This window comes from Rhincodon typus, chromosome 9 (genome assembly GCF_021869965.1).
Source record: "Rhincodon typus isolate 14 chromosome 9, sRhiTyp1.1, whole genome shotgun sequence".
Taxonomy (NCBI): Eukaryota; Metazoa; Chordata; class Chondrichthyes; order Orectolobiformes; family Rhincodontidae; genus Rhincodon; species Rhincodon typus.
This window is the reverse complement of record NC_063340.1, coordinates 40393985-40416280: the sequence shown is the minus strand read 5'-3', so window position 1 is coordinate 40416280 and position 22296 is coordinate 40393985. Positions and strand designations below refer to the sequence as shown.

Below are 22296 nucleotides of genomic sequence, written 5' to 3'. Positions count from 1 at the left end.
TAACGACTCCCATAGTTACCTGGAATATACAGCTTTGAACTCTGCTTCCCGTAGAGACTCCATTCCATTCTACTAGTTCCTCCATCTCTGTCACATATGTTCCGATGAGGACAACTTTGACTAGGGAGCCTCTGAAGTATTCACCTTCTTCTTCAACCGAAGATTCCCAAGCACCATTCTCCACAGGGCTGTCAAATGGATCCCACCCATCTCCTGCACTACTGCCCTCAACTCCTCTCTTTACTCCTGCAACAGTGATAGGGTTCCCCTTGTCCAGAAGATCTTCAACTGCCATTTCCACCACCTCCAGCAAGATGCCACCACCAGACACATATTCCCCTCCCCTCCCTTGTCCACCTTCCGCAGGACCATTCCCTTCAGGATACCCTGGTCCATTCTACCTTCACTCCCGACACCGCTCCCCCGCAACCCCCCCCCCCCCGTACCCCTACAGCACTTTTTAACGTCACCACTACCCCTGCCAGACCTGCTGAGCTTCTCCAGCAAGTTCTGTTTTTGTTTCTGATTTACAGCTTCCACAGTTCTTTTGTTTTTTTTATGAAAAGACCCAAGATGTAAGATATCATTTGATGACACAAAACACAGAAATTTTAAACTACAGCATAAATTGTATTATGAAGTTTCCAGCATTGGGAGATACCATAAACATAAAATTTAATGCTTTTAGTGATGCCTCTTATGTAAATCGGTGATACTTTCTCCAGCACAGGAGAATTTATGACTTTCCTTAAGGGAAAGGGTGGTAATTTTAAACCTTTGGCTTAGGAGGCAAGAAGGATCAGCAGAGTAGTAAAAAGTGCCTTAGCAGCAGACACTCTCACTCTTGAGGCAACAGACATGGCTTTTGTCTTCATGGACAAACTGGATGAAATTTCAAGAAGGGATTCAGCATCAATACCGTTGCGTGCTACATCTATAATAAATCACTGTGGAATAAGGTACATTCAACAAAATGTGTGTAAATGGAAGAAGACTGAGGATCAATGACGCAGTTTTAAAACAGATACTGAAGAATAGATAAATTTCCAAACTGAAATTGGCAGATAGCAGTGTCCAGCTTTCTGACTGTTTTACAAAGAAAGAGTCAAGCTCAAAGAAATAGTTGGATGTACTGGAAAAGGGGCTATTGGAACTTTAACGTGCAAAGAAAGAAAACAGGAGCATATGTTGTAATTTTGTATATTCTGTTTGTTTTTAGACATAGATAAAAACTTAATGAAAAAGGGATCTGTTATCAATAATCATGTTACCAATAATCAATTCAATAGTCATGAAGTGCTTCAAGAGGCTGGTCATAGCAGGTTGGGAGACTGAAGTTGATGTGGGCCTCGATTCCCTACAGTTTACCTACCGACATAACAGGTCTACAGAGGATGCCATATCCCTAGCCCTGCAGTCATCCCTGGAACATCTGGACAACAAGGACAGCCACATCACACTCCTGCTCATTGACTCCAGCTCCGCCTTCAACACGATTATCCCCTCTAGGCTGATTTCAAAACTGTGTGACCTTGGTTTTGGCTCCGCCCTCTGCAACTGGATACTCAGCTTTCTGACCTATAGGCTGTAATCAGTGAGGATAGGTAACTGCACCTCCTCCAGAATAACACCCAACACTGGAGTCCCCCAAGGATGCATCCTCAGCCCCCTGCTGTACTCTCTGTACACCTACGACTGTGTTGCCAAATTCCGAACAAATGCCATCTACAAGTTCGCTGATGGCACCACCGTAGTGGGATGAATACCCAACAATGATGAGTCAAAATACAGTAGGGAGATAGAGGGCTTGGTGACAAGGTGCAATGAAAACAATCTGTCTCTCAGCGTCGGCAAAACTAAAGAACTGATCACTGACGTCAGAAAGAAAGGAGGAGAACATGCCCCCATCTACATCAATAGAACTGAGATTGAGAGAGTGAAGAGCATCAAGTTCTTCAGACAGACGATAACTGACAACCTGTCTTGGACTTCCCACGTAAATGCAACAGTCATGAAGGCACAACGACGCCGCTTCTTCCTCAGGTGGTTCAGGAAATTTGCCATGTCCATAAGGTCCCTCACCAACTTCTACAGATGCACCACAGAAAGTATACTGTCTGGGTTCATAATGGCCTGGTATGGCAACTGCTCTGCCCAGGACCGTAAGAAACTACAGAAGGTGGTGTGCACAGCCCAGACCATCAAAGAAGCCAAACTTCCATCCATGGACTCTATTTACACGGCTCACTGCCGCAGAAAGGCAGCCAACATCATCAAAGACCCATGCACCCTGGTAATGACCTTCTACAACCTCTTCCTTCAGGCAGGAGATACAGAAACCTGAACACACACATGATTAGGTTCAGGAACAGCTTCTTTCTGGCCGTTATCAGACTGTTGAATGGACTCCAGCCTCAAATAATGTAACCTGCAATGTAACCTGTATGCTTCTAAGTCTTTTTGATCTGTACATCCTTTACTTGCTGTGATCTGCCTGCACTGCTCGCAAACAAAGCTTTTCACTGTGTTTCGGTACATGAGCCAATCAATCAATCAGCTAACCCAAGGTCTGAAGGGATGCACAAGACCCAATGGAACAAGGGTACAGGTGATGGATATATTAGGCAGGGTTTAATTAGGCATGAACTTGTGTAAATGTGGAGAACTTATAAACAATGGGGTGAGAATTTTATGTAGTATGGTTAACTTGGTCTCTGTTCAGAAACATTTACCATCTAGTGTATAACAATCAAGAAGCATTTAACAGAAAGTATGGTGGAAATTTAGAACTGTCACACTGAAGTTAGGATTAAAAAGACTATGGGCTCATTTAAATCATTACAAGAAAATCTAGATGCACTTTACCGTGCTGAAGGTGGGGAAGGTTGGCTGTGATTCACTTTTATTTCAGAGATTACTAGGATTACTTTGTAATAATCAATAACATCCTCAGGATTTGTAATCTACATAGTTGTTTTAAGTTTGAGATTTGTGATTGCAGACTCCTTTAATTTCAACCTGGTCCATGAAATTTCACCTTGAAGGACCTCACTTGCTCTACAAGTGGAGCTCAGGTCCCTCAGACAAAATGAAACAAATTTACTCTGACCACTCTGAGTGTGCTACCTTCCACTCATGTTGGTTATGCAGTTGAGATTCAGTTGAAGACAGAAGGCTTTCCAGATTGTGCTCGAGAAAGTGATTTGTAGACCCCATCTGTTAATCTCTGTGCCCATGTCCAAACTTCTTTTTCTTTTTGTACTGCAGTCCCCATCAATCCTGTCAGCTGTGAGCCTTCTGCATTCCTATTGAATTCTTTTATTTAGCTGTTCCTCTAGCCAATCTTCCCCTGGCCCCCAGGGCAACTACACAACCACACACAACAGCATGATCCAGCGACATCCCAATCAAACCAAGGGTAGTGGCAGCTATTGTCACTTCTCCACCCCAGCACAATGGTTCTAATCTTCCCAACATAGAACTGTCTCCTGATAACTCCTTTGACATTTAGTGCTCAAATCACCTGGACTGACCATGGCCCAGCTTTCTGGCTGACTTGGGAGGGCAGTTCCTTGACCAAATTCTGTCCAGCTCCTTGACTGACTTTCCACTAGTCACTGGACTGGTTAGAAATGGCCTGCAGGACTGATTGTGACCCAAGAGTGTAAGGATACAGATCCCTGAACACTGATCACACCGAACTGCTAAGTGGCCAACTCCTGGACTGAGATCAGATGATGCCTCTTAATGTCTGCAGCACCATCCCTGACTAACCATAGTCACCTTTCACTGGATGAAGGGATATTTTGTGAATACACAAGTAGTGTGTTTGTCAATGTAACCGCAGGTGCACACTATAAGTGTGGCACTGACACAGCACAGTCACAGTACCATACAGCAACATGCCTGCCCAACCTTGACTTTTCAGTGCTCGCAAACACTGTTTTCTGAGCAGTAAAAGCAAGGCAAGACAGAACCATTGACAGACTGTAAGTTCTGACTGTAGTAGCATTGTTCTGGAAGGCAATGCAAGCCAGAGATGCTGTGGGCATCCAAGTAAGCACAAAAAGTGAGTGAGCCAAGAAAGCTAAGTAAGGGCCCAGGATGCACCGTGTTCTGATACAGGAGATGGGTGTGTGCCTCTGCAATGCAAAGCAACCTGGACGCAGTACTACAATGTAAGGTGTTGATGAGCTCCAAAGTGCAGTACTGAAATGCTGAAATGTATTATAAGGGAGTCTGAAATCATCATGATCAGTTGGTGAGACTGGTACTCTTTTGGCAAGGCCTCTATGGAGAAAGGATGCAGATGGTCACCGCCCATAGAGTATGCCCCTGAGGTGTGGGCACTGCTAGTCAAGGAGGAGGCCAATGAGCTGCAGCTGGCAGGTAATTGCTTTGAATTTTAAGTCAGGACTTGGGTGCCCTCTAGCTTTTCACTGATACCTCAGAAAATACCCACCTGCATTTCAATGAGGTGAAATTAGTAATAATGAGATGCTCATGCATGCAAATAGGACTCTTGCCACTCACCAGCAAAACTGTCATTTGTCACTGAACCCTCAAAAGGGAAGTCAGACTTTTCTATCCTCGGTGAGGAGGATCTCATTTTTCCATTCTCAACTTGCTGCAATTTCCTTTTATCATTCAGAAACCGGAGAAACATCCACCTCTCATTCTTTCTCCACAGACAGTGCCAGAGTATTCCTACTATTGTATGTTTACACTACCAATCAGTTCAACTGTTGCGGCAAAGATCCATACATATATACACACATTTCTTTTCTAAAAAAAAAAATGCATAAGTAAATTAAAAATAAATGTTTTACACAGGCAATAATAATGAAATTTGATAGTTATAAATGTACATGAATTTAATCATAATAACTGAATTGAAAGAAATTGCAACTTACTTATCCCAACCCAAACTTTCAATTTCTTTAATAAGCTGTGCATAATACTGTGGAGGAGGAGGAGCTGACAGGTCATTTCTGTTCCTTAATGCAATTTCCTACAAAATTAAGAATTCATTGTTCAGTAATTATCCACAATACATTTACCATACCAGTCTAAATTCTATAGATTACAAAACAGTAGTGAACTCGGTCGACAGAATGACTTGGCAGCAAACAAGTTGAAATTATGTTTTGTTATATCCATAATATCTTAAAGCAGATTAATAACTCTCAATAACGTACTTCAGTTATTTAACTGAGTCAGCAAGTTATCTTGCTTCAGAGGCAATCATTGTTGGTATTGTTTATTAAAAAAAATACAGAAATTGTTTTCTGTCTTCCAAGAGTTGAGGTGAGCATCAACTTTATAGAAGCCTTTAATGACAAACACCTGATAGCTTGTGAAACCTCCAAGCAAACTATTCTTTGCTTAGGGAGTCTTAGGGGTCACAGTCCAAGAATAAAGGGTTAGCTATTGAGGGCTATGTGAAGAAATGTCTTCTCAGGATGTTCGTTCATGGAGTATATTCACGTTAGAGATCAGTGGATGCTAAGGGAATTGAATAACACTGAGGGAACATTGACCAGAGATAGAGCAGCTGTGCTTCAGCTCAATGACAGAGTAGGCTTGAAAGCCAAGTGGCCTTCTCCTACCCCTATTCTTTATGCTCTTACAATGATTTGTTTCTGCATTCAAACTTGGCAGCCTTCATTGAGTGACTTCAGTTCTTGATTTAGCTGCTAGATGGCACACTTTGGAGCAATATTATAGCAATTCTTCAGAAAGTCTCAAAACAAACAGGCAGGAACAGTCCCATTTCATATGAGACAGCATACCTGCCAACCTACAAAATGAGTGACAAACTGAAGAAGTTTACATTCAAAAAAGAAAAATGGACAACTGAAAAAGACTAGAGTGACACGTCTACCAACTTACATTTATGATGTGCCTTGAATACACAACATTTGTTTACAGAAGCATTGCAGCACAAACCTTGACACTGAACCTCACAAGGTGGTTATCAGGAAACGTTAGCAAAAACTTGGTCAAGGAGTTTCAAGGAGCGAATTAAAGGACGAATGCTTAGAAAATTAAAAGATTTAGGGAGGAAATTCCAAAGTCTAGGAGTCAGGGCAGTTGAAGGCACATGCAATTATGGAGAATTAAAGATTTTGGATGAACAAAATATCCCAAAATTGAAAGAGAGCAGATGTCAATGAGGAGTGAAAAGCTGGACAAGGTTTGAGATAGGGAGGAGGAAAATTATGGAGGAAATTTAAAAGAAGGATGAAAATCAAATCAGTATTAGGCTAGGAGCAAGTCAACAAGTATAGGCTGGTAAATGAACAGAACTTGGATTAGGCTCAAGGTAGGAAGTAGAATTTTGGACGAGCTCAATTTTACATGAGGGCAGAGGTTTAGTGGCGTTCCAGGAGGTAATGGTTGAGTCTCCAAGCTAAGGACCCACTTTTAAGGTTAATCTCAGGATCCTGAAGCCAGCTGTAAAATTCAGCCCTTTACATTTAATGACATACAATATGGAAAAAAATTACAATGGGAACACAGTGGGACAAAGTCACGGGTTATAAGCAATTGTATTGGAAGGAGGGAAAGCAGAAACAGTAGGTTTTATGGGAAAGGACTTAAGATTTTTTTCAAAAGAGCAAGTGAACTTTGATAGTTTAAGACTCAATTCCTATTAAACTGGATGCATACAGCTCCAAGAAATATGGATTTTTGGAATTGTTTTGCCGTATTTTGAAGTGAGGTGATACAAAATTTGGAGCCAAGTTATGCTTCAATGGATACATTTTAAATTGTACTTTTTAACGTCACAAATGATATTTATTTTGGACATGGATAGTAACATCCAAAGTATTGATGCAAAACTTGAGGAGGCTAGAACACAAAGATGGTTTAAATCTGAGGAGATATTGTTTTCAATGTAAATTATTATAGTGAAACTCCCTCACTATTATAATTCTTTTTATGTCTCAAATTTGTATTGTTGAAGTTTGTGAACTTATTGATTGATTTATGTCATAAGAGTATGTAGGCAGATATTGTGAGCCTAGTCAAAAAGGCTAGGAGGCTGGGAACACACGAAGTAAGGGTGGAATATAAGGAAAGTCGAAAGAAACTTAAGCAAGGAGTCAGGAGGGCTAAAAGGGGTCATGAAAAGTCATTGGCCAACAGGATTAAGGAAAATCAAGGCTTTTTATACATATATAAAGAGCAAGAAGGCAGCCAGGCTGAAGGTTGGCCCACGCAAGGACAGAGAAGGGAATTTATGTGTGGAGCCAGAGAAAGTGGGCAAAGTATTAAATGAGTACCTTGCATCAGCATTCACCATAGGGAAGGACTTGGTGGGTGATGAGTCTGGGGAAGGGCGTGTAGATAGTTTGGGTCATGTTGAGATCAAAGGGGAAGAGATATTGGGAGTCTTGAAAAACATTAAGGTAGACAAGCCACCAGGACCTGATGGGATATACTCCAGAATTCTGAGACAGGCAAGGGAGGGGCCTGGAGAGAAATATTTGTATCCTCACAAGCTACACTGGTCATCCCAGAGGACTGGAGAATAGCTATTGTTCTTTTGTTTAAGAAGTGTGGCAAGGATAATCCAGCTAATTACAGGCCGGTGAGCCTTACGTCAGTGGTAGGGAAATTATGGGGGAGGATTCTTCGAGACAGGATTTACTCCCATTTGGAAATAATTGGGCGTATTAGCAAGAGGCAACATGGTTTTGTGAAGGGGAGGTCGTGTCTCACTAACTTGATTGAGATTTTTGAGGAAGTAACGAAGGTGATCGTCGAGGGTAGGGCAGTGTACGTTGCCTAAATGGACTCCAGTAAGGCCTTTGACAAGGTCCCTCATGGCAGACTGATACAGAAGGTAAAGGCACACGGGGTCAGAGGTGAGCTTGCAAGATGGATAAATGGAAACTGGCTCAGTCATACAAGACAGAGGGTGGCAGTGGAAGGATGTTTTTCTGAATGGAGGGTTATGAATAGTGACTCAGGGATCAGTGTTGGGATCTTTGCTATTTTTTTTATATATATATATATATATATATATAAATAAATAAATGATTTGCGGATGACACAAAGGTTGGTGGAATTGTGGATAGCGATGAGGACCGTCAGAGGATACAGCAGGATATAGATCAGTTGATGATTTGGGCAGAGAGATGGCAGATTGAGTTTAATCTGAAAAATGTCAGGTAATGCATTTTGGAAGGTCTAATCCGGATGGAAAATATACAGTAAATGGCAGAACCCTTAAGAGTACTGATAGGCAGAGGGATCTGGATGTACATGTACATGGGTCACTGAAAGTGGAAACACAGGTGGAGAAGGTAGTCACTAAGGCACGCGGCATACATGCCTTCATCAGCTGGGGCACTGAGTTTAAAAATTAGCAAGTAATGTTGCAGTTTTATAGAACCTTAGTTAGGCTGCATTTGGAATATTGTGTTCAATTCTGGCTGCCACACTACCAGAAGATTGTGGTGGCTTTGGAGAGGGTACGGAAAAGATTTACCAGGATGTCGTCTCGTATGTAGGGCATTAGCTATGAGGAGAGGTTGAAGAAACTTGGATTGTTCTCACTGGAATGACGGAGGTTGAGGGGCGAACTGATAGGGGTCTACAAGATTATGATGGACATGGACAGAGTGGAATGTCAGAGCTTTTTCCCAGGATGGAAAAGCCAGTTACCAGGAGTCATAGGTTTAAGATGCGAGGGGCAAGGTTTAAAGGTGATGTAGGAGGCAAGTTTTTTTTTAAAAACACAGAGGGTGGTGGGTGCCTGGAACTCGTTGCCGAGGGAGGTAGTGGAAGCAGATACCATAGCAACTTTTAAAGGGCATTTTGACAAATACATTAATAGGATTGGAATAGAAGGATATGGTCCCCAAAGGGTAGAAGATTTTAGTTGTGACGGGCAGCATGTCAGTGCAGGCTTCGAGGGCTGAAGGGCCTATTCCTGTGCTGTAATTTTCTTTGTTCTTGAGTAAACTAGCAATCAGCGTTCTCTGGGAGAAAATCTGGACTTTGAGCAAGAGGGTAAAACAGGTGGTATAAAATTAGCTGCCCATTTCACATCCCTAATTTTCACCTACAATCAATCTTCCATTGAAATTTTTAAAAATAGGAGAAGTAAAAGGGGGCAATATTGAAAGCTTGATTAACTTTTCTTTTCAAGGGTATATTCACTTTACACTCCTACTCTCGTTTAACAATCACACTACTTTTATCTTCATCTGACCGATATAGTTCAAACTAAAAAATTCACCATTAGGCTGAAGTGAAGATACATCAGCCCAGTCTTTCAATATTTTATTCAAATTAACAGAATTTGAAAACCTTGCATAAGAAAAGAAAGGTTTGAATAGATGACTACAATTTAAGGAGACCAAAAAAAAAAAATCAAAATACTGTAAATGTTGCAAATTTAAAGTAAAAACTGAAAATGCTGAAATCTCAGCAGGTCTGGCAGAATCATTGGAGAGAGAAACAAAGTTAACATTTCAGGGCTATGACCTTCCATCAGACCTGAAATGCTAACTTTGTTTTTTTCTTACTACAGATGTTGCACAACCTACTAATATTTCCAGTATTTTCTGCTTTATTATAGTTTTAGTGGGCATTGTTATGACATGTTAAAGAGTAACAGACATTTCGTGAAAAACTGAACTTTGTAAGACAAAATAAATTCATTTTCAATGACTGCTGGCAGTATAATTGCTACATTAAGTTGCCCAAGTCGTGCATGAGGCATTGCCTTCCTATTAAACAAAGCTCTATAATCATGGTTAAGTCAAGTGTAGAAAATCACAAGGAACAATTCCAGTTCCAAGGGAGGTTAATTCTGTAAGTTGCGATTCTCCTTGCCACGACACAGATAAGAGAGTTTGTTTTCAATGTGGCCATCTTCAGCTCTATAGCTGATTAAACTGGGCAAGTTTGAGAAAAACCAGAAAGCATACTTTAAAAATATACAAATTACTGATTAAAACACAGCATTTTTCACAATGTGTTTCATACTATGGAATAATTCAGACTTACATTTGCAATTTTTCAAAGTGTTCTTGGCTGAGCTTTCTGGTGAGGCATTACACAACAGAGAGGAAAGGGAAAAGGAAGAAAAATGCTTTCCAATTTGGGCGAATTTGGGCCACCTACAGCAAGTTCCTTTGGCAAAAACTTCAAAGCAAATCACCAGCTGTTAATCATAGTAATAATTCATATAATTTGCATGCGATAAATTTAATATTTTAAAGAATTTAAGCAATTTGCCCACATTTTTAGCAACTTTAGTTTTATTTTACAAGAGACTTTTGCTAATTGCTTTTTCAATTTTCTCTTGTTGTCAAATTTTATTTTTGAATTGCTTTTCATGCAGTATTCAATTGCAACAGAGAGCAGTACCAACACATCATATTTAGACGTCAAGAAAAAACAGAAACCAATGTGGTTGATCAACATGTGACCGTAATGCAAAGAATATGTCAGTGCATAGGAAACACACTGTTCAATGTTCTTTTTCAATCACTTCAGATGTTCCACAGAATAGAAGTGTTCATTTCCAAAAACAGCCAATATACAAAAATGAAAACAATTCCCACTTTTACTAACCAGATTGATAACTATTTAGCACGTAGGGTTAAATTTAATTAGGGCCATCCAGTTGCTACAGTATTCTAAATTTTTGGAGGTTTACAACGTCAGTTTAGACTTTTCATAAAGGTTTGAACGTTGCATGCACCTCTTATTGCACCTGCAACTGAATTAAGAAAAATATACCTTCCATTACTTACCTAAGATACTTCAGATTTTTAAGATGACCTATTTGACTACATTCATCTATGCTGCTTGTATTTAAATTTTTCCTCAATAATCACATCTTAATCAAATAATAAAGCTGATCTCACAAACTCATTGAGAAATTAGGGACTGCCTTATATGGAATGGGAGTTTCTGCAAATTTTCTATTACTCAGAAGGGAAGACGTTGATTATAAAAGTTTTTTAACTAGAGAAACAAAATACCAAATGCAAGTCAAATAGGAATGTGTGATGTGGTTAAAATTGCCACGTTTGCTCATCAGCTACAATCCCCTCTCCCACCCCTTTTAAAAAAGCACTTATAAAAAGATTGAAAAGTGACAGAAATATTTTGGAATCAGTCATCATTTTTTCCCCACTGTAATATGTGAAACTTTCTTCCAGGAATGATGAATATGCGGAATATGTTTCAAGAGTGGAAGTCATGACAATATATTGAAAATCTATATCACATTTAAACATGGATTTTTTTGAAAAACAAGGTAATGGTACTGATTTTCTGATTTAGCTGCACTTGGTAATAAAACATATCCCCAAAGTCATACATTGACATGTAAATGCAGCAAAACCTAGAATGAGAATAATATGTTTGTTTCCCCCCTGCATTTAAAGGAAAATCTAAAATCTGAGTTATTTTTGGCTGCAGTGTAGAAGTGATTAATCATGTTGTTGAAAAAAAAATAAGCAAAATATAAGAATGCAGTTTATTTTACAGCTCTGCGCTTTACGGTCCACCCGTAACACTCACCAAAACAGTCTTAAACTCCAACATGAAACTGATTAGGTCAGAGCTGTGTTGCAGTCTCTGGTGGAGAAAAGAAAAATGGTCAAATGTTCTTTCAGTGACTGGTGGTACAATACAGTGCATAAGATTCAAATGGATAATAAGTATCTAATAGACGTGCTGCCTTCTCCCCCTGTTCCATATGTATTTTATAGCCATTGCATGTGGGGAGAGTAATAGCTCAACATCATGAATACAGTAATACTCTTCTGGTTTCCGATTCCTTCACAGACAGTTTAGACAAGTCAATTGACAAGCTTAGATAAATACAGTTACTCATCAGCACAGAACTTTCCTTTTTAATGAGATAAATATCATTACACAGAAATAGCAACACTGTCTCAGGGCCATGAACTCTTTCCTTTGATATGGTCTGATATCTGAACATGAATGGGGATGTGTGCGAACTGAAGAGATTAGTGCAGTTTAACCTACAAATAGACAATGTAACGTCCATTTATTATGCTGATAAATAATAGCAAGAAATGTTGAAAGATGAAACACAAACACCTAGCTACTACTTCTGGCTAAAAACATCGAACACATTGTTTTATTTCTCAGATGAAATATTAAGATCTAATTACAAATACTGTGTGTTCAAGTAGCTATTTAGTTTTGATTCACATGTGGCCTAGACATCAGCCTTCATATGCAATCGGTCAGAAAGCATGGCAGCACAATTAAATGTCATAAAAAAAATACTCTACCTTAACCTGCTATAATCTAAAAAATTCTGATGCTTATTAAACTTTCTGCTGTTCGTGGTCTTCACATTAATGGAGCTTCAATTTTGTTTTTAAATGAGTACTTCTCCTTTAGTAAGGTAAATTATATTCCAATAGATCATTTTTCCATTCAGAGACAATTTATAGCAACCTCTAAATTTTTATTACACTACTGAAGCCATTATTTTGCACATTACCTGCTTTACTACGTGCTGGTATCCACACAAGACTTGTTTTAACTGCCAGCTGCACTGAAGTCTTCAACAGATTAAAAGCACAAAAATAAAAAAAAAATGAATTTTGTAATTTTCAAGTTATAAATTGCAGAGTTTCAAAGAAATACAACAACATATAGGTTTCACCACTTCAGAAAAGGAGTATACGAGGTTCGTAACTCACCAAGGCATTATCAGTCTACAGGAAGAGAAACCTTACAATAATGGTCAAAAACATTATCTTACGAACCTGACCAATTGAATTTGAATTTGACTTTTCAGCCCTTAGGCAGCCTGGGATATTATTTTAAGTTAATTTTAAAATAAAAACAGAATTCATTGCATTTGAAAACATTGCAAATGTAACAATTAGGTTTTGATAGTAATCCAGTTTAACCTCAATTCAAAATGACAATGTTAACATTTCGGGTCAAGACTTGCCAATAAAATTTACCTGTTACTGCAGTTAGTGTACCTGCTTTCTGACATAACCAAACATCCCCAAAGGAATGACAGCAAAGATTTAATAAGATTCTATTTCAGCTCTCATAGTTAACACACACTCAAAGGTCACTATGGCTTTACCTAGTCTATTAAAAGTACTTTTAAAACAAAAATGACTCAAACTTGATTACTTTTCATAAAACATATAATCATATAAATGGTAAACTTTGCTGAAAGTGAACTTCTGTATTAGTAACAAATGTCAGGAGCATCAATTTTCATCTTTCCCTTCAGTTGTTTAGTTATAATTTTCACAATAAATTAATTGTAAATTCATAAATTTTAGTTGTATTCCATTAACCATTTTCCACTAAAGTTTTCTGCCTATTCGAATAAAAAGAAAAATTATTCTCCCAAGATGTAGCAACCAAGGTAGTTCTGCACTAAATCTGCATTATGCTAAAAAACTGAGCATTGGTCTCAATGCCCTTTCTCTGGGCTTCCAAATACGTAAATGTCTATACTCAACCATTCCAACGTTACCTCCATCAGCCTCCCATCTTCCGAAACAGCTTTTATTTTAAAGATTTTCAGGAGTGGCAGTTTTCTTTCTCAGATATTCCTTAGATCCATTTTTATGTTAGAAGCCAACAGGCTTGGTTTTTCTATTTTGAGTTGAAGTGCTTTATCAAGTAAGATTCAAGGGGTGCAGTCAACATTGGATAAGAGTAGTGGTTGTGAGCCAATCATCTACTCTTGACTGCATTAATTATGCATCTAGGCTCCTTAATACACTTCTGAAGGAATCAAGAGGCAGACGTGCTTGCCATTGTCAGGGCCTTGCTGTTCACTCTGCTGGCATCATAGCTAAAGTTACCATAGTCCCAGAGAAGCATAGGGCTGGCCTCATTAGAAAGAGGCAACTGGTAGTCATTCTAACCTGGGGGTCATCACGCCTCACGCAAGGTCCGAGGTTGAGAAGGCGTGTCCTTCATGGTGACCTCCACTGGCACAGGAATTGAACTCATGCTGTTGGTGTCACTCTGCATCATAAACCAGCCACCTGGGCAACTCCAGCTGTGTCCCAATTCAACTCCAAGCCAAAAACAGTACGTTGGCTTCCCACTTCACTGACAGGAGCTAGAGGTGCTGGTGGATAGAGTAGTGGAAAGAAGGGCAATACCTTTACCAGTAGAGCATGAAAGGAAGCCACAGCGCCAGATAACAACCAGGAGTATGATAGCAGCCCAGATCAGTTCAGTGGCCCAGAGAAAATGGAATGCAGTGCAATGAGATGAACAATCCTCTATGCTCCTCAAATTACTACCAATCTCTTGTTGCTACCACACACTCACAGGGCCACCATGGTCACTGTGTCACTCTGCTGCTGCAAACCTACCTCACTGAGCTCATGGACTAAAAATTTCACTACTGCATGCATCATTCCTACTCAACAGCTCTCACCTGCCTCATCCTCTCAAATAACAAATCCCTTGCTGCCTGTTGAGATTTCTACTCACACACTGGAGACACCTCACTACATCACCTGGGTAGGCTTCCAAAAACTGACATTAATGATCACATACGATTTGAATACTGATGGAGTGAAAAGCTTTTCTGCAGGCTGACGATACAACACCCTCAAAGCCACGCACAGAATGGTGGCCTGAACCAGGGATGGGCCAACAATGGTGGAAAATCCCACTGTTGAGGCTGCTTGAACCTCTTTGTCACAGGGGAAGAATACCAACAGCATCAATAACATCACAGATGCATTCATGGATCAAAGATTGAGAGGTGTCATACTAGTCACCAATTGCTCCTTGAAACGAGTCTCAAAAATTCAAGGCAGCTGTAATATTGATGGCCACCACGACGGGATGGCTACCAACAATCCTTCTCAGCTGCAAGTGTGCGCAGAGCCACTCCAGTGTTCCACGCATAGCATGGTTAGTAAGCTTACAGATGACTCAAAAATAGGTGGTCTAGTGGACTGTGAAGAAGATTATCTCCGAGTGCAACAAGACCTTGAACAGATGGGCCAATGGGCCAAGGAGTGGCAGATGGAGTTTAATTTAGATAAGTGTGAGGTGCTGCATTTTGGCAAGGCAAACCAGGGCAGATTTGTACAGTAAATCGTAGGGCACGGAGGAGGGTTGCCGAACAAAGACACTTAGGATTGTAAATGCATAGTTCCTTGAAAGCGAAGTCACAGGTAGACAGGGTGGTGAAGAAGGCAATTGGTACATTTGCCTTCATTGGTCAGAGCATTATAGGAGTTGGGACATCATTTTGCAACTGTACAGGACATTGGTGAGGCCACTTATAGAACACTGCGTACAATTCTGGGTGTCCCTCTATAGGAAGGAAGTTGTTAAAATTGAGAGGGTGCAGAAAAGATATACAAGAATGCTGCCAGGACTGGGGAGTTTGAGTTATAGTGAGAGGCTGAATAGGCTGGGGCTTTTTTCCCTGAAGCGTCAGAGCTTGAGAGGTGAGCTTAGAGAAGTTTATAAAATAATGATGGTCATGGATAGGGTTAATAGACAAGATCTTTTTCTTAGGGTGAAGGAGTCCAAAACTAGATGGCATAGGCTTAAGGTGAGAGGGGAATGTTTTAAAAGGACCCAAGGGGTAACCTTTTCTACACAGAAGGTACTGCGTGCATGCAATGAACTGCCAGAGTAAATGGTGGAGCATCTGGATGGCTATATGAATAGGAAGGGTTTAAAAGGGATAGGGGCCAAATGCTGGCAAATGGGACTAGGTCAGATTGGGATGCCTGGTCGGTGTGGACGAGTTGGACTGAAGGATCTGTTTCTGTGCTGTATGACTTTATGTATGGCTCTAACAGCGTTGTGGAGGGACCTATTCACCCATAATGGAACGGTTCAAAAAGACAGCTCACCATCACCTAGACAAGGGCAATTAAGGATGGGATATAAATGCTAACCTAACCAATAATGTCCACATCCCATGAAAGATTTTGTTTAAAATCTATCAACAGAATTTTCAAGTTCTCATTTGGAGTTCAAATTCTTCCATAATCTCAATGTCTCTGATCATTTCCAAAAGCGACAAGCTCCATAAACTCTGCAGACTTCCAATGTTGGCCTCCTATACACCCCAACTCCCTTCATAATCCCTATCGGTGCCACCTATCAGCTGTTTAAGTGCTATAAGTTCTGGAATTATTTTAAAGATCTTCAATTCTTTCAAAACCCTCATTAAAATCTCTCGCTAACAAAAATTTTAGTCACTTTTCTGAAAGCCCAATCATTGGCAAAGTACTAGCTCTTTTCTGACTTACACTGCTGTGAAGTATCTTGAGATACTCTCTCCACCACATCTTTCTTTCCTCCCAGCCATACTAAAAATGTTTAATGAAAACTGAAAGAACTGCAGATGTTGTAAATCAGGAACAAAAGCAAAAGTTGCTGGAAATGCTCACCAGGTCTGGCAGCACCTGTGACATGCACCCATTCCTGTTGCTTCTACTGTTGCAACTTTAACTGTTGCAAGAAGGCCTCACAACTTATTTACTTTATCAGCTTGGAACAGACCACTTGGCACCTCTGTGGCAACCTCTCTTCATAAAAAAGGACAAAATATACCTTGTAAAGTCATGGTATTGTCACACTACCTATAAATAAACACAACTGCTTGCATTTTATGTTCTCTGACAGATTTACAGAATATCTTACTTATTACCAAAAAATGTCGTAATCTTCATATACAGCCTTCTTGGAGTTGTTTTGACTGTCAACAAATGTAGAAGCCAATTGGCACAGAACAAGTTTAGTCGTATTTGTGGTGGGCAAATCAGTGGTTAAAACAATGAGGAGCACTCTACTTCATTCAAGCACTCTTCAGTCATCAAAGACAGCTTAGTAGAATTATGTTACCGCTGAGTCAGAAGAACGTGGGTTCATCATCCAACCCAGATATTTGAATCCTATTGTGTATGCCAATGTTTTAGGCACTATGAAGGGAATGCTTCCTGAAATGCCATCTTTTGGATGAGGCAATCACACCGAGTCCCCTCCTACTTTCTCAAGCGGCGGTCAAAGTTCCCATTTCATTATTTAAATAGCAGAGTTCTCCTCGGTACTCTCTCCACCCTTTACCCAGCAGCAGAAAAAAAAAATTATGTTGTTATTATCTCATTCAGGAACTTGCTGTGTGCAAATTGGCTGACATGCTTCCTACATTATAACAATGGAAGACACTGCAAAACCAATATACTGACTGTAATCTGCTTTGGGGTGCCGCAAGATAGTGAAAAATGACAAATATGCAAGATTTTCTTTAAAACAAAAAATGTCACTGAATCTTCAGCAAGAACCTGAACACTTGGATGGGCCTATTATTTAGTATCCAAATGAAGGATGGTACCTACATTTGCACTAAAACGCCAGCCTAGATTAGGTCAAAACTTGAGGAGCTTTGTAACTAAGCCTAGGTGGCAAATATCAAAACACAGTGCAAATGCTGTATTTGAAATAAAGAAATCCATACCTTGCATTTCTCAAACATTTCTGTTCTGGTAACAGTATCCTTATACGAAACTCCTTGTCCTGGAAACATGCAGTCAAAAGAAAGGATATATTTAAAAACATAATCCAAGTTCCTTTTCAAATCGTAGCAGTGTCCTTTTACCCGAACTTGCATGACATTGGTGAGAAATGTTAAAAGTGTAAAGTTCTGTTTAAGTAAATAAAGTACAGTGGATTATCCACCAAAGACTAGACCAATTAACCCCTGAAGAATAACAAATTTGTGGGTAATTGAGATCTTTCAGTTGCACTTCCCTTTGTTGGGAGAGATCACACTGGACATACATTTTTATTCACAGCTCCTGGATCCAGTGGCTGGGAGTTAAAGACAATTACGTAATGAAGCTTAATGCTTCTCGTACTAACTCAACTTGAAGCTAACCAACCGAAATGTTTGAAGAAGAAATGTCGGCTGCCTAATTATTACATTGTTTAATGAAATTCTCAACCAGTAATATGGTTAATTAAAGAAAGTTTGGAGGATATAGGCCATACAATACCATTAAACACAGTTTTACTAAAGAACTAATAAATGAGTTCTGTTCAAACAGCATGGCATAAACATTGTGGAGCTAACAGAATTAGGCTCAACAATTTTTGCACCAACCCTCTGAACAGCATTCCAACCAGCCCTAGCTTCCTAGCCCATCCCTATAACCCTGCATTTACCATGGCTAAGCCACCTAGCCTGCACATCCCTGGACAATGCAATCAATTTAGCATGGTCAATTCACTTAACCTGCATATCTTTGGACTGTGGGAGAAACCCGGTGCACCCAGCAGAAACCCAGACAGATGTGGGTAGAACATGCAAGCTCCACACAGACAGTCACCTGAGGCTGGAATCAAACCCAGGTCCCCAGCACTGTAAGGTAATAGTGTTAACCACTAAGCCACTATTGTGTTTTGGCAGCAGTCAAAACGTCTAGTGCCAAAACAGTAACGAGGGAAGAGGACGCTTAGTACAGTGCATACTTCTGACACACCGTTATTACATTTGAATCCTTAAACTGAACATGAATGTTCTGTAACTACAAAACTGTAAAAAAAAGAAAAAGAAATATTTTTATCATGAGCTTCCATCTCACTGAGGAGACTTCAAGCCAATCCACACTCAACAATGCTCTAAAAATTCTGCTCACATTTTGATAGCTTTCAAAATGCATATCACATCAGCTGAGACAACCTACAATACTCTAAAAGAATTTAACACTCCAAATAAAGTAACACACAACATTTTAATAAAAAAGGCCATTTGTTCTCTCTCCCAATGCTTTGAAAATTTCTTGGATCCAGATCCGCATCCACATCTACGTTAATGGTCATAAACTGGTCATGAACCCAACGGTATAAACTGGGGTCTGCAGTATCTATCTGCTTTATGTCAAGTCCAGGACCCAGTAACCTTGTTTTTATGTATATAAAAGAAAGCCCTTTACAGAAGTAACAAACAGCCATCTACTGCCATTTTTAGAATTTTGATTTCAAAACGGCATTCACATACATTTAAATTATACAGTTTTCATCGTAACAGATAAATAGATAGGAAAATGCCTTATGAAATGCAAAGACAAGTTAAGGCAAGGAAATAAATATAAAATGATTTTTAAAAGTGGTAATACATTAAAAGGAATAAAAAGACATGAAGATTTAGGAACTCACAATACTTACACCTTTAAAACTGGACATCAAATTGATAAAGTTTACTTAAAAATAACATATGAAATCCTAGGTTTTATAAAAGCAGAATACAGAAGCAAAATAGGATGCAAAATCTTTATCAATTAGCTACATTAATAAAAGCTGCAGTGAGAAGATTATTCACAATTTTGAGTATCTACTTTAAGAATAATGTGAATGCCCTAGAGACAATCCACTAGAGATGAATTACATGGGCAACAGGTTTAATTTATTAAAGAAGATTAAGGGGCGAGATATTCAAAATTATGTAAGATTTTGATAACAAATAGGGAAAAGTAATTTCTTTTCATCAATGAGTTGTGATCATGGCATATGAGATTATCACCAGAAATATGATGAAAAGGTTAGAGTTATATTTTGTTAAATGCATCATATTGGGAGATGTTTTGCTTTAATGGGTCAGTCTGAGCAAAATGCATTTAAAAGTAATTTGATAAATATTTGAAAAGGGAAACATAAAAGGATATACAGAAAGGGTACAATCATGGGACAATAGCTTTCTTTCAGGAATGACAAGCTGAATGGGCTTCCTTGTGCTACAAAACGCTAGAATTTTTGGTTGGAGTGGAAAAAGTGGGAAACAAAGAGAGAGACAAGCGAGTACAGTTTCCACAAACTGCAACTCAAACTTGTTAGTGATGCTGGTATTAACCAATCACATTCTAACAGAGACTGTACCTTAACCGTAATGAAACCATCAAACACGGTCTTCTGCTTGTTCTGAGGTATCAGAAGTGGACACTCATTGATCAAACCATCACACTCTGCCATGGCTTATCAAAAATATACAGACCTGAAAGATATTAATATGTCTCATAATAAAGATACATTTTGCTTACCAAATTACTTCAAAAACTCAAATACAATCGCAGACTTAAAATGAATGATGAGAACTTCAAAAATAAAAAATTGTATTCCATTGACAACTGACATAAAACATGCCCACAACACCACCATTCTCCCTCCCCCACTACCTTAAATATTCCACATTATTCAAGAATACCAATTATAAACATTCATGGAACAAGTTTTAAAAGTTCTGCTCGGTCTTGAAATATCATACACAATTTTATATTCTATATCATGCACATGAAAAACACAAAACAAAATGGGATGAAATCCAGATGAATTTGTAATAAACTAAGAACAATGCTAATTTTTTATCCTTCCATGATCATGATATACAACACCAACAGCTTATGCCTACTCGTGTCCACCCGTAGGAATCTTTGTATGAAACTCCAACCTTCTCTGCTGGCATGGCAATGGGATTGTTCCAACACTACTAAGCTAAAAAAGAAAGATTACAAAGGAAAAAGGGCAGAATTTTCTGTTCCCTTGAGTGGCATGGACAATGGCAACAAAGTTGGAAAAACAAAGCAAAAATGATAAAATAAAAACCTCTAGTCAAGAATCTTTCTTCCCAGTTTTCTCCTGAGAGTTTAAATGGCAAGATCAGAACTTCACTAATCAGTTTACTGCCATGCTTTTGTATCCCATCAATAGCTCAACTTTCCTCATTTCTATGTGGCTAGTAGTTCTCCTCTCTTTTCCTGAAAAACTAAACAGCGACCATTTCTCACTTGAAATTCAGAACAAGAACCACTTGTTCGCCTGCTGCTTCTTTGGGCCTTCATCCAATTATGTCTTCATTGTAACTTCCCTTCATGCTCCATGGACACTGTTTCCTCCTCCACATTTCACCCACATAAGTCAGGATCAGCAAATCATCAAAATCACCATGTTATCATGCCCACTATCAGACCAATTCACACACTATCTTCATCCCTTCAGGACTTCACTTTGGATCAGGGACACCTATGACATGCATACTTCAGCCAGGTCGCTTTGCTAACAGAGACACACATGTATCTCATGCATTTATACAGGTGCATTTCTTCTTAAGCACTCTTCCACTTTGTAGTTACTTCTGGCTGCCAGCTGTTGTGGCTTGTGTTGCGTTTTAGTGCAGAGGGAAAAGCAACCTGTCATATTTCAGACAATCAAGGGGGTGGACATGTTGCTGCATAGCACCATGCTTTGTCAATGTCACACCATCAGCACAGGCAGCAGCTTACACAGTAAACACACTGCATGGCTTCAACCACGGCAGACATAGCCATGTCTGAAAGTCAAAGGAGACCAGTCCTTAATGGCATCAATGAGACTACAAAAAAATAAATTCCAGATCAGGAGTTGGGTATGGTCAGCCCCACAGATCACGTGCAAATCAGTTCAGGCATTACAGGCAAGTCAGTTAGGGTGCAGTGGAACCATCAGTCTGGGAGTTGGATCAATGTTTCCTGCAAAGCTCGAATGGAGTTTGATGGAAAAGGGGTTAATGGTGATGCACAAGCAGGGAAGGTGGTATGATGTCCCTAATGACTGAGTAGAAAGTGGAAAGGACTGGAGGGGTTAGTGGTTTGGGAAGAAGTGAAGGGCAAGAGCCACTGTGTGGACACGGTGCATGCAATCACGAGAGTCGTTGTGCATGAGCCTTGGTGACAGACAATCGCAGTGTCAGAATTAGAGTGATTGATAACACCGTAAGTGTACGCTGGAAGAGAACAGATGGCAACACCTATTCTTGCAGAGCGCAGTGTTCATCCTACACTGCTGAGCACTTCATTTCACCCAGGGCATTGCAGACTGGGTTGATGCAATCTTGATACAGGCTGACTGAATCAGGTGATGAGAGCTCCTTTGCCAGTCAGCAGTCTACAGCATTGCCCTCCTTTGCACCATGCCATCTACTAGCATCTTCAACAAATCGAGCAGTTTATTTCCTTTCCTCATCCATTTCTTTGGCGATAACATACATTAATGGCCTGGACAATGTAACTGAGGGCACTGTTGCTAAGTTTGCAGATGAGTCAAGGATAGATGGAGAGACAGGTAGCATTGAGGAAGTAGGAAGGCTGCAGAAGGAGACGGACAGGCTAGGAGAGTGGGCAAAGAAGTGGTAGATGGAATATAATATGGGAAAGTGAGAGGTTAGGCACTTTGGTTAGAAGAACAGAGGTGTAGGCTATTTTATAAATGGGGGAAGGCTTCAGAATTCTGAAG

The 22296-nt window shown here is 39.7% G+C and overlaps 1 protein-coding gene across 1 annotated transcript in view; it reads right to left on the bottom strand.

Annotated features, from left to right (window-relative positions):
• The window catches only part of fancl (FA complementation group L), a 97854-nt gene that overhangs the window by 53645 nt on the left and 21913 nt on the right, over nucleotides 1–22296 (bottom strand). Inside the window, exons 2-6 of the mRNA XM_048601310.1 lie at nucleotides 19909–20023; nucleotides 17492–17550; nucleotides 12512–12572; nucleotides 11554–11610; nucleotides 4914–5011 (exon numbers count right to left, since the gene is read on the bottom strand). Of these exons, the coding sequence (XP_048457267.1) occupies nucleotides 4914–5011; nucleotides 11554–11610; nucleotides 12512–12572; nucleotides 17492–17550; nucleotides 19909–20001 (368 nt within the window). The 5' untranslated portion in view covers nucleotides 20002–20023. The remainder of the gene's footprint in view (nucleotides 1–4913; nucleotides 5012–11553; nucleotides 11611–12511; nucleotides 12573–17491; nucleotides 17551–19908; nucleotides 20024–22296) is intronic.